At 35.5% G+C, this 12,576-nt stretch overlaps 2 protein-coding genes across 2 annotated transcripts; one reads left to right on the top strand and one right to left on the bottom strand.

Annotated features, from left to right (window-relative positions):
* Window positions 1–5,845: 5,845 nt before the first annotated feature.
* Window positions 5,846–6,481, bottom strand: LOC134496506 (olfactory receptor 6F1-like). Its single transcript, XM_063302232.1, has one exon. The coding sequence runs from the start codon at window positions 6,458–6,460 to the stop codon at window positions 5,846–5,848; it is 615 nt and encodes a 204-aa protein (XP_063158302.1). The 5' UTR covers window positions 6,461–6,481.
* Window positions 6,482–9,847: 3,366 nt separating this feature from the next.
* LOC134496505 (olfactory receptor 6F1-like) lies at window positions 9,848–10,810 on the top strand. The gene has a single exon (XM_063302230.1). It carries the CDS (start codon window positions 9,848–9,850, stop codon window positions 10,808–10,810), a length of 963 nt encoding a protein of 320 aa, XP_063158300.1.
* Window positions 10,811–12,576: the final 1,766 nt, after the last annotated feature.

Here is a 12,576-nt window from a genome sequence, read left to right as displayed (position 1 = left end):
TGAGAAGGCTGACTTAACACTAAATAAATAATACATTTCAGAAACATTGTAACTAACCACTACCATGGCATTTTAAAAGGAAGCTGGATTGCTCTGACTCTAATTTACTTTCTGTATGTAATCTTTGTAAATCTGTTATGGATGCAAAAGAATAGTAAAATATCTGTCTTCTGTCTAAATTCTACACACTTCAGTGATAGAGTTTAATATCTTTTAACAATGCACACCATTGGCTTGTGCTGCTGAAGTGCAAATCTGAGGATGTAGCAAAGTTCTCTTTCCTATCTCCGTTGGAGAATTGACACTTTTTGTGCTGTGTGCTTGGTTTGTGAGGGTGAAAAAGTGACAGAGAGAATATTTTAAATGGTATTGGATTTTCTGTGCAAAGATGACAGGTATTATATAATGTGCTTTCAAACTCTTAAATGTTATGAAGTATATTAAATATCAAACAGTCTCTGAGCCTCAGCTCAGGGATCAAATCAATAACACTTCCAGATGAGGAAGTCAGATCTAAGTCAGGAGAGCATTTTCTAAACTATCAGCATTAGTGTAGCTTTTCCTTCTGGATGCCGGTTAATACATATACAGTAGTTGTAACACAATCATATAAACGCCTGTAAAATAAAGCCTATACTGTTCTGTGGGATTTAGAAGCATAGAATGTAATGATGATCATTATATGAGGTACATTCTGTAAATCAATAATTAAATTTATAAGAGGCCTTCAAAATCATCTTGTAAACCCTCCAGTCCATTACAAGAAACAGCATATTAGTACTTCTACTATTTACACTACAAATAAATATCATAGCGACATATTGCATTGTGGCTCAATGCAAAGGGGGCATATAGCTTTCAGAACATTAATTATACTATAATGTAAAATATTTCCTTTCATTTCAAAAACTACATTTAGAGAGAAACAAGTTATAATATATCTTTACTTCTATAATCACAATAGGTAAAAAAAAACATGACAGTTTTAAAAAAAGTTGACATGGATTCCAGAGTTGGTCATGTTCTGCCCACCAGTTCATAAGTTTTGCTAAAGCAGGCACTATTTTATTGCTGTTTGGCTTTGTACACTTACCTGATAACATCACCCACTGAATAAAATGGGATCTATATTAGAGCAGACATGCCTAGGATTTTGCTGTTGATCTAATCTCATTAGGTGTATTGGACCAGTTGAGTGGACTTCTTCTGGAACAACTAGGTCTTCTCATAATATCGTTCACAAACACATAATATGTGACCTTAGCAACAAGATTTTGGAGATATAAGCAGCATTTGTCCCCTTTCTGTACATTGGCTTTGCTTAATGGTAAATGTCTCTTCCCATTTTCTCCCTATTATAGTGATGAATTTATGGCAAAATTGGGAGGGGGGAGGCCACAGTTTCTTCTTAAGATATGGCTAATAGTTGTAAACTTTGTACTCTTGGCCTTCCTCCAAATTTCCCCTTCCAATTCTGCCTCTGTAAAATTCATGAAGAGCTCTATATTTGAGAAATTTCATTTTCTTGTGTGGCAGAATGTATTATTACATTGTACACACTTATGCATGCACACCCACACAAATGCCAACATTTACAGGTACTACTGTTCTATTATGCTTAGAGCCTGTATCAAAACTAAGTGTGTCTTTAATGTGGATCTGGTGGTATCTTGATGGGAGATCCAGAGATCCTTTTTTTTTCTGTCATTCATGTTTTATGTGATCATACAATAACCTCAAGGACATTCCTGGGAGGAAGTGATGGTTCCCTGAAGAGAAGTCCATGCAGGCAGCCATTTTTCATAATTATTCTAGTGTATTATCCTCACATCTTTCCCAAAAGACTTTTGCCTAAGAAATTTTGTCTGCTGCTACCTATAAAGGAGGGAAGGAAGGAACTTAGACACAATGTTGAAAAGTAATTATTATCCCCCTATTCTAGCCCACCTCAAGTGATGTATCAATCAGTGATCCTGAAAGTCATAATACCAGTACAGGCTTACAGTGGATAGATTAAAAAAAAAAAGATGTTGGCAATTTACTTACCCCTAGGAAAAAAACAACAAGCATGTGTGCTTCTAACTGCTTCCTACATTGCCAAAGTGAACACGGATTAGGGACAGAATTCTTGTGCAACAAAACATGTGTAATAATTGTTGAACTGATTTTAGGAACCATTTGGTTTTGGATTATATTTATTTTTTACAAATTAACATCATTTAATGTTAAATGAAATATTGGAATGGTGGACCATGCCTTATTCTTTCATTCTTGTTAATGCATTTCTGCACTGCCTTTCTTTTTCTCTCTCTTTTTTTTTAACCCCTTGAACCTTTTCTGTTATTGTGTAAATAAAGTGTACCTGATATGGACATCATACCCCTAGGAACTAAGAGTTAGCATTTTTGTGGGAGATTAGGGTGAAATACATACAGGCAGCTGGAGCATAATGTCATAAAGTGATTATAGGACAACCTTGAAGATCCTCTGTGAAAAGATGCAAGGGTTGATCAAAGGAACCAAGCAGTGAGTCCTGATACTCATCCTGAACATCCTGAAGTCAGATGGCTGTACAACATTGGATGATTGTTATTCTCCTGCAATCTTTAATGTTTTTATTGCATGTTTTTATTTTTATTCATGTTTCAGTGTTTTAGGATTGTTACATTGTTTCAATTGTTGTTGTGCTTGAATGCCACCCAGAATCAGATTTTGTGAGATGGACAGCTATATAAATTTCTTAAATAAAGAAATAAGTGAACCTTACCTAGTAAGATTGGTCAGAGTTGATGCCCTTCTGGTCCTTTCAATCAAACAATACCATCTATAAGGACCAAGGAACACTTCTTCTCTGTCACAGTATTTGCCCTCTGAAATGATCTACTCCCCCCTCCCAGAGATCTGTGTTGCCCCAACCTTATGGTGTTCCAGAAGGTGTTTTTTTTTTTTTTTTTATGGCTTTTCTCCCAGGAGCCCTACTGGTGATATTTTTTGTTTGTTTGTTTGTGGAAATGTATGTTGGTCCAGACCCATGGAATTTATTTTTATTATTCTTACTTTTAGGTAATCCATCTACAGTTATCAAGCAGATGTTTCACGCCAGGTTTCCAGCACCAAAAAGACCACCACCACCCCGCCCCCTGTGTGGTGGCTGATGAGTTGCTTTCCATTCTTGCATTCCCCCAAAATAAGAAAAATGAGATGGCATCAGTTCTTCAGGCTTTAACTGCCACTTCCCCAGTTTAGCTGCTGCAGGGACAAGCTACATCAGGGTGGCTTTTCAGTCACATGTCCAGCAGTCATCTGGAAGACTGCTGGACTTGTATCAAGAATGTTTCAATGCTTTAGAGCACAAATTTATAAACTTATACATTTTCCATGACAATTTTTCTGTATAAGGTGGGGGTGGAATCAGTTATATTAATATTATTACCTCAAAAGATTTGGCCCCATCGCACATGCATGGATTGTTGTATTCTAACTAACTGCAAAAGAAAAAAAAAAAAACTTATTCATGTACTAGAATCTGTAGAAAGATATTTTTACCTATATGTTATAGCTCATCTATTTAACAAAAGTGTTATGTGCTAGCATGTACTATATGTGTTCATTTGTTCTGTGTGACAATTTATGAAAAAAAGAAATCTAATAAACTGAATACCTCATTACGTATTTTCTTACCATTCTAAATTATATACCAAATATTTTGTTCTCCTCACTCTCCATGTTATTTTCATAGTCAGAGAGAGAAAGAGTAGTGATGAGAAACTAAGGAGAACACTCATAAAACTTTAACGGTTGGGCTTCATCCATTTAAAATATCATATTTTGCTATCCTAAACAATTAATAATATGCACAGTACTGTAGAGATAATGAAATATTTGAAATAATGCATTTGTTTTCTTTAGCATTTTTTTATGTATTGATCTTTTATTTCTCCAGCTGTGATGTATCTGGGGAATGGAGGATAAGCTTGCAATGCTTCCATTCTTCTGGAAGTCTCATGGCTGTAATCAGAGAGTTTATTTGGGGGGAGGGGGGAAGTAGCACATACTAACAGGCCCATACATGGAGGCTTATTTTAATTTATTTTCATTAAAATATTTGGTGTTTGGATATCACTTATCCAGATAGTCTTTAGGAGTCTCGAAGTATTTCCATACAGTGCATTCAATGTAACTAAAGGCAAAGCCTTTAATAAGAGATGCTCCATAGCAGAAAGTGAATTTCTGGATAGGAAGGATTTGTTTAAGAAGGGCACCACAAGAGTCCTCTGCATTTTTGTTCTTCTTTTCCTTTTCCTTTCCTTTTTCTTTTATATCTACATCTACATCTACATCTGGTTAAACAGATAGTACACATACTGTATTTTGAAACTTCTTCCAGTTGCATTGCTTTAATCACATTAAACAGTTTTGAGCTGATATCTGGCCTTTGGGCTTGATCTTAGTTTCTTAAACTTATAAAAAGCAAAATAGATATAACATATATTTAAATAAATAAATATGGCTAACAAAATGTTTGAAAGACTCTGTTTAACATTATAATGATAGATAATTGCCAAAGTCACGTATTTAGAGAATTTGATTCAGGCCATTTGTATAAGAGGTAGATATTAAATGAATATTGTAACCTTCTTCTACACCAGTCTTCTTCACTTTGGTGCCTTTCAATTGTATTAGATGACTCAGAATTCTGTGAGGTATAGTCCAAAGCATCTAGAGGGCATCAAACTAGAGAAGGCAGAGTGAATTCATATTGCATTGGTTTCTACTGGGATGATCTATGCATGTTCTCAAAACATACATCAAGACCTGAGGCACATCAGGAAATCAAGAACATAATTTCTGTAAAATCAAACCACATGCATACACATATGTATACAGTCTTCCTGTATCATTATAACAATATCATAATTCAAAAAGTTGAACATGACATCATTTGATCACAGACCATCCACTAGTCCTTGATCTTTAAGGAATGTCTATACTTACTCTGCATTGGTATTTATTCTGGGCAATTTAAGCTTAGGTGGCAGCAACTTATCATGGCTGATTTCAGAAAATTAATAAACAAACAAATCTTTATTACGGTCAATGACTGGCATAAGGAGGGTGGGGTACAGTCAGTTAAAAGATGGAAGGTACATTAAAATCTAATCTAAGAAACTAAAACACAAAACGTGAGGGTGACCTGAGGGCGATCTGGCTGCGACATCTGTCACCCCATTGATCACCAGGGTTTATTCAGCTGATCTGGCCAGCTAGTCAGGTGTCCCCTCCCTCCCTCAGTGCTCCATGTGCATCCCTGCTGAAGCTGCATGGTGGTGGAAGAGGACGACCATCCCAGATAGAAGGAGTCTACCGAACTTTGGTCAAGGGTACACGATACCTGCACATCCCTGCTAGAACCTCCAAACAAGCTCAGAAAATTAATAAGAATTGGGCCTGGTTAGTACTTAGATGAAAGGCCAGCAGGGAGTCACAGGATTATAAACTACTCTGGGAATTTAGAGGAAAATAAAAAATCCAGAAAAAAATAATAGTAAACTACTTCAGTATTGTTGTGAAGAAAATTATGTGGACATTCCCATTTAGTCACTAGTATTAAAATTAAATTTAAGAAAAACTTTTCCTTTTTTTTAATTCATCTTTTTTTTGTAATTTACTTTTTAAAGACAAAGGCCTTAACATTAGTATGGAAATGGCTGCATTGATCCTCATGAGATCTTACAGGAAACAAATGTTCATGCAGAACATCCCATAAGTTTGCAAACAGTTAATTTCTAATTATTGAGATATCAATATGTGCAAAAACACCCAGTGGAATGTTCCATTTGTTATATTATGGATTCTGTGAGGTTAACTTATTACCCTCATTGTGCCTTCTATTTAGATTTACAGCTGAGGCTCTAAATACAGTCCTAAAAGCTTCTTGCACTTCTGTATTTCTGAATGTATAAATGAAAGGGTTTAACAAGGGGCTGACATTCAATACAGTGATTATTTTGTTCAATTCTTGGGCTTGCTTTTTGGAGGGTATGACATGCAGGAAAACAGTAGCATCATACCATATAATCACCACTGTGAGGTGGGAAGAGCAAGTGGAGAAAGCTCGTTTACATCCTTGAACTGATGCAATCCTTAATATTGTAGCAATAATATAAATATTGGAGATCAAGGTAATCATGTAGGATCCCATGATGGCAATAAACCATACAATTTCCACTGTGTAAGTGCTTGTGCAAGGGAGTACTATCCAAGGCTCAATGTCACAAAAGAAATGGTTGATTACCCTGGAGTCACAGAAGAAGAGCTGGATAATAAGGAAGGCAGGAAAAGAAATAATTAGGAAACCACATACCCAAGAGCCAAATGCCATTTGTGCAGACAGAGTTTTAGACATGATGATATTATAGTGCAAGGGGTGACAGATGGCCAAATAATGACCATAAACCATGACAGCCAAGAAGAAATATTCTGTACATCAATTCCTACTTCTACTTCTATCCTTACCTCCAGCAGATCTGAGGTGCCTGAATAAGCTTCAATGATCATTTAAACAAAGAATGATTTTATCTTGGCTTTGACTAACTTCTTGAACTTTGACATATGTTTATTGTCTGCACTGTTATCTGTTTTCAATAATGCATTCTAATCAAAACAGATTTTTCAACATGACCAATATTTTTCCATTGTTTCTTAAGGGATTTATTTTACTGTTTTCAAACATGTTTTAAAATAATTCTCTCAGCCCATTTTTCTGCGATTTGATTGGCATATTACATTCCTTACATTCTATCTACCCTCGAGGCCTGAGCTGAAACGGAATGGAACAGCACTGTTCCTGTGTTCCCTTTGTTGTGTTTGGTTGGAACATTCTAAACTCTTTGAATTTTGTTCCAATGGAACAAGCAACACTCAAACTTACTACATTATGCCCAGCCAGCTCAGAATATTTCAAGTAAGTCTGTTTTATTCTCAATTCAACGTAAGACATGATCACTCGGAACTTTCCCTGACAGTCTTGCAGGTGATTGGACTGAGGCCCCAGTTGTGGCCTGAATCAACCAGATATTTATCCATCCTTATTGTGTTTGCCAGTAGATGTCTAGCAGCCCTAGTGGTAGCATGATATGATAAAGTTATGTATGTGTGTGTGTGTGTGTGTGTGTATACACACACACACATACATACATACACACACACACACACACACACCTACATTTCACAGCCAACTGTTGCCTAAAGGCTTCACAAGAACTATATATAAAGCCTAAGAGTAATAGGGGTTTCCTCATAATTGCTGATAATTAGTGCCAGAAGACAGATTAATTCATCAGACCTGTTGTTCATTATTGGTAGATATGAGTTGGCTTACTAACACAAATCCATAAAGTAATGAAAGCATATAATTTATGAATATTCTTTTAAAGTTGTTTTATTTTTAATAGTTATGTTTGATCATTTCCCAGAACATCAGAAATGTCAAGGGGACACTAATGTGTGAAACATAAAGATTCTTTATATTCAACCACCAAGTTCTCAGACAAAAAGAATTGCACATGAGGACCTTCCCAGGAAGATTTAGTCTAGTGCATATAAATAAAAGGAGATTAATTCACCTTAAAAAAAATTGAAAAGTAAGGTAGTTGTACAGCAGAATGTATGTAAAAAACATGTAGATCAGATGGATGGATGAACAGTTAACCAAAGTGATATTGCTGGTCAAGGGAAAGAGACTGAAGGACGGTGGTAAGGGATGACCCACTTGGTAAATGGTTCTTTTCATTTCATGCTGCTGTTTATTACTGTCATTGTCATATAGATTCTGAGATATATCTCTCTTGCATCAGAATTTTCACTTCAGTTATTCAATGCAGCATACTCTGAGAATATGTGACTTTTTGGTTTTGCTTTTTTTTAAAACCTCTACTTTTCAAAATAATATTAATTGTTTTAATTATAATCTTTTAATATTACATGTGTTATAGAAATCTTGAGTACCTATGACAGACACTAACTACAAATATTGCCATTCTGTTCCACATAAAAAAAGACATCAAAATTAATATAAAAATCCTAATATTCTAAAACTAGGATTTTTCTCCAGATCTTCCCATCTCATTTTCCATCCCTGCCCTAAGCTCTTCTTGGCAAAATTTTCAGATGTTAATATATTATACCTGATAAATTACTCTTGGCATTTTTTTTTTCCTTTTTAAAGAATTGGGCAACCACCAAGTGCCTGACCATCACATCTAGAGAGAGATTCATTCAACTATACTTCAGTCTTTGAAAAGAATGGAAACAAAATATCAGCTAGATTAATAACATCCATCGACATTATTAAAATTAGTAAAAGCAAAAATAATTCCATAGCTTGGAGCTCCCCAAAACATAGAAAGTTGACTTCAGTAGAATAGAACAGTTTTCAAATTCAAATGTTTATTGATTGATTGATCATATTTATACTCTACCACAGTCCCCAAGAACTAAAGATAATTTTCAGTCAAAAACCAAAATTTCAAATGCATATTCAAATAAACTTTCTGACCCAAAGGACTTTTAAAAGCCTAGAAAGGTTCTTGTTATTCTTGAACACAGTAGCATTATCCAAAAGCTTTCCTTTCCTTCATTTTTTTACCTCTAAAACAAAGCAGAAATCCTGGATTAAATCTGAACAATGTTAGTAGGAACAGGAAATGTCAACTATTTTCTTCCTGCAATCTATCAGATGACTGTTTCAGAGCAGCCCCACAAATCAGTTAGATATTTTCCATTTGTGGTAGGTAATGTTAAGGGGCAGAAAGCTTTAGCAAGTCATAAGATATCAATCTGAACTCTTTGAAAAATCTCACATTTCCCCCAATTACAAAAAAAAAAAAAGGTCCAGAAAATATGACCCAGCCAATCTAGAAGACCCCTGAAACTCTCAGGCAAGGCAGGGAGTTGCACTGTGGTGCCCAAGCCAAAGAGCAGGTCAACTTCTATGTTATAGTTTTGACATAGAACTTCAACACTGCAGAAGCTTATTTAGCAAATTCAGCATGTAGCAATGATTCTGCCCTTTCAATTTATGATTTCCACTTGAGTTACATCCTTTGCTCTATTCAAAATTGTCTTTGTTCAGTTTAGTATTATATCATGCTACTTATTAAGCCACCATACAACATTCATTTTATCTTTTACAGTTCCTCTATAAAAATTCTTATCTATGCCACCTGTTTTAAATACTGTAAGTTTATGATCCATCCTATTTCCAACTACTTCTTTAAGCCCTCTACTGCCTAATTATTCAAACCTTCTAATTAAGACTGGTTCTCTAGAAGGAAATCACATTAAGTTCATGCCAAAAATCTCGTGTTCTTTACATGTTTAGAATTAAATCTCCACTAATCCATTGTAACTGACCACGGTACCTGGGGCAAATGGGCTTTGAAATCCAAAGATTTTTGAAGGCACCACTTTGTATCCCCCTGCTTTAAAATTCCCTCCTGCTGCTCCTTTCCCTTTCAATTGCACTGCCAGATTCCATAATATTCTGTGAAACAGCTCTGTTTTGGCATCTCAGAACTACAGTGTAGAAGAAGGGGACTAAAAAATTACACTTAGTAGAATTCTAGTCGCCTAATTCACTGTATCACTGTAAATTACAGTGCAATAGATTTTATGTAAGGCAAACAGGGAAGTTTCATAAAAAAGGTGATAGTTTGTTAGTATAGGAAATTGTTTTTCATGGGAAAAATGGGATTTCATTACTGAAATCAGGATGTTGAATTTCTATGGAATGCTGAAGCTGTTGGTCTTAACTCAATACTTTGTTTCAGAAAGTAAAAGAAGATAGATGGAAGAGGGCAATCAAGAAGAAGACAATGTAACCAGAGTCACTGAATTCATTCTTCTTGGATTCCGTGGGCCTCAAACACTGATTTTGTTTATGTTTGTGCTCTTTCTTCTCATGTACATCCTGACACTTTGGGGGAATGTAGCTATCATCATTTTAGTAAGTACAAATCATCAGCTGCATACTCCCATGTATTTTTTCCTTTGCAACCTCTCCTTCCTGGAAATATGGTACACAACAGCATCTATCCCTAAGATCCTTTTGATCTTTTTAGCGAAAAGCAGGAGCATCTCATATGCTGGCTGTATTTTACAGCTATACTTCGTTTTTTCTTTGGGAAGTACCGAACAATTCCTGCTATCTGTCATGGCATATGATAGATATTTGGCTATATGTTATCCTCTTCATTATAACATCATCATGGACATCAGTCTTTCTAATAAATTGGCATTTTGCTGTTGGCTGGCTGGATTTCTTATTGTTTCTATTCCAGCCTATCTGATCACAACTTTGACTTTCTGTGGGCCCAATGTAATCAATAATCTCTATTGTAGCATTGATTCCTGGATAGTTCTTTCCTGTACCGACACTCGCCTTATTGAGCTGGCATCCTTCATCATTGCCATCATTGTCATCTTGGGTTCCTGCATGATGTCTTTTCTTTCCTACATTTGCATTATCTGCACTATTCTACATATCCCTTCTGTCAAAGGACGTCAAAAGGCCTTCTCCACATGTTCTTCCCATCTTTTCCTTCTGTTGATTTGGTATGGTTCCACCATCTTCCTTTTTGTCAAGCCTTCTAAAAAGATGTCGTTAGAAACAAACAAAGTTATGAATATCTTCAGCCTCATTGTAGTTCCATTGTTGAACCCTTTTATCTACACCCTGAGAAATAGAGAGGTGAAGGAATGCTTGAAGCACTTAACTGCATTGGCATCTGTACTGACAATAAATGTGTAAAGAAAGCATGGTAAAGGGAGAGCGTAACCTCCTTCAGAACAAGCCCCTTCATCATCACAGAATGTATATTTTCAGACTTGGTCCTTGATAAGATGAAAGGCTGTGAGATACAGGGCTTTTTCTAAAGGAGAAAAAGGAAGAAAAAGGGAGAGAGAGAACACCAGCTTGATGACAGACAAGAAGCAAAAGAAGAAAGAAACTCTGCTGCTGAACTACTCTATTCAGGCCTGTAAAAAGAAAGACCAAAGGACATAAACTTCTGATAGACATTATAATTTGATTTAAAAATTGCACAGCCTGAAGTTTCAAAGGAGACAGTATTATTTTAAAGCCCTGTCCATGAGAGCTTAAAGGCAGGTGTTAATGAATAAATAAATGAACCTTCCTCCTTGTCTGGTGTTTTTATTTTTATTTTTATTTTTATTTTTGTTGTTGTTATTATTATTATTTTAAAAAAATATATACAGTAGATGAGCAGTATTTTTTTAAATGGAAACATTTTACAAACTGAAAAGCATCAGCCTTGTAGTTTCATTGAGAAGCCATTTCTTCTACGTACAGAAAGAAATCTGGAAAAAGTTTCAAATCACTCATTGTGCAGATATTTATGCAAAACACATCATTTAAATAATTAGAAAAGTATTGTGGCATAATCTGTATTGAATAGATGGACCAGGAGTGTCTCACTGTAAACTTCAGGCCTAAATGTATTCCTTCAAGGGCTTGTAGAAGTTAATACTAAATAATACTATGACAGAAAAAGGAAATGATTAAGCATATGGAAAGTAATTTATTATCTGTTTACATTAATTAAATTTAAATTACTGTAATTTAATTGTCTTGGGCCACAAGCCACTTTTTTCCAAGATAAATTATTATCTGTTACTGGAATAAAAGCAATCAGCAATCTTCTTTCTGTCAATACAAAAAAAAAAAAAAAGTGTGTTAAAGGCTTTCAAAGGAAGAGCATCATTGTGTCATTAGGAATTCAAGTTTTCAAATCAAAATAAAAGAAGTAATTGAAAATGTACAAAACAAAAGAAGAAGAAGAAGAGGAGGAGGAGGAGGAGGAGGAGGAGGAGGAGGAGGAGGAGGAGGAGGAGGAGGAGGAGGAAGGAACAATGACTTTAATTTCAGTTCCTCCTCCTTTAGCCAGAAACACATATACACACAAAACATGAAATGAAGTCACCTCTTGCAAATCAGGGATGGTAAAATAAATCAAATTTCTAATCTCCACCTAGCTTCCATTAGTCCCTATTTTGCTGCATAAATATTGGGTTTTGAACTCAGACTTTAATAGGGTACGGTAACTTTTCTTATCTGGCTTTCATCCAGTAGTGGAGAAGACATGTTCCTATTCTATCCATGAAAGCAAAAGACAAAAGCAAATGGAGAACCAAGCCCCGCCCCCAGCCAAAAAAATGAAACCTTTCTGTTCCCGGATAGATTTTCATGGATCACAGCTTTCTAGCTTATTTACCTCTATTGACAGGTCAAGTTTTCCTTTAACTCTGCATCTGAACCTTTTCAGAGCAAACTGTACTCCATTCACCACACATGGGGTTTTGAATTATACTAGCACATTTACTAAACCTGTCTCCCAGGGATAAAAATGCAAGAACCATTGCACACCATGAGCAGGGAACTTTACTCAGGATTTCTCAACTTAGAAACCAACTCTCACCTCTAAACATCAATAATATTAAAAAAAAAAAGCAACCCTGCAATTTCTTAGCAATGCTAGCCTACCATTATGTTGACAA

Source organism: Candoia aspera, chromosome 4 (genome assembly GCF_035149785.1).
Source record: "Candoia aspera isolate rCanAsp1 chromosome 4, rCanAsp1.hap2, whole genome shotgun sequence".
Lineage (NCBI taxonomy): Eukaryota > Metazoa > Chordata > Lepidosauria > Squamata > Boidae > Candoia > Candoia aspera.
Note: the sequence above shows the minus strand (reverse complement) of the source record. Positions and strands in the feature narration are given on the sequence as shown.

Bases quoted from the DNA above. Each gene is read 5' to 3' on its own strand.
- LOC134496505 (XM_063302230.1), top strand. From the start codon at position 9,848: ATGGAAGAGGGCAATCAAGAAGAAGACAATGTAACCAGAGTCACTGAA.
- LOC134496506 (XM_063302232.1), bottom strand. From the start codon at position 6,460: ATGGTTTATGGTCATTATTTGGCCATCTGTCACCCCTTGCACTATAAT.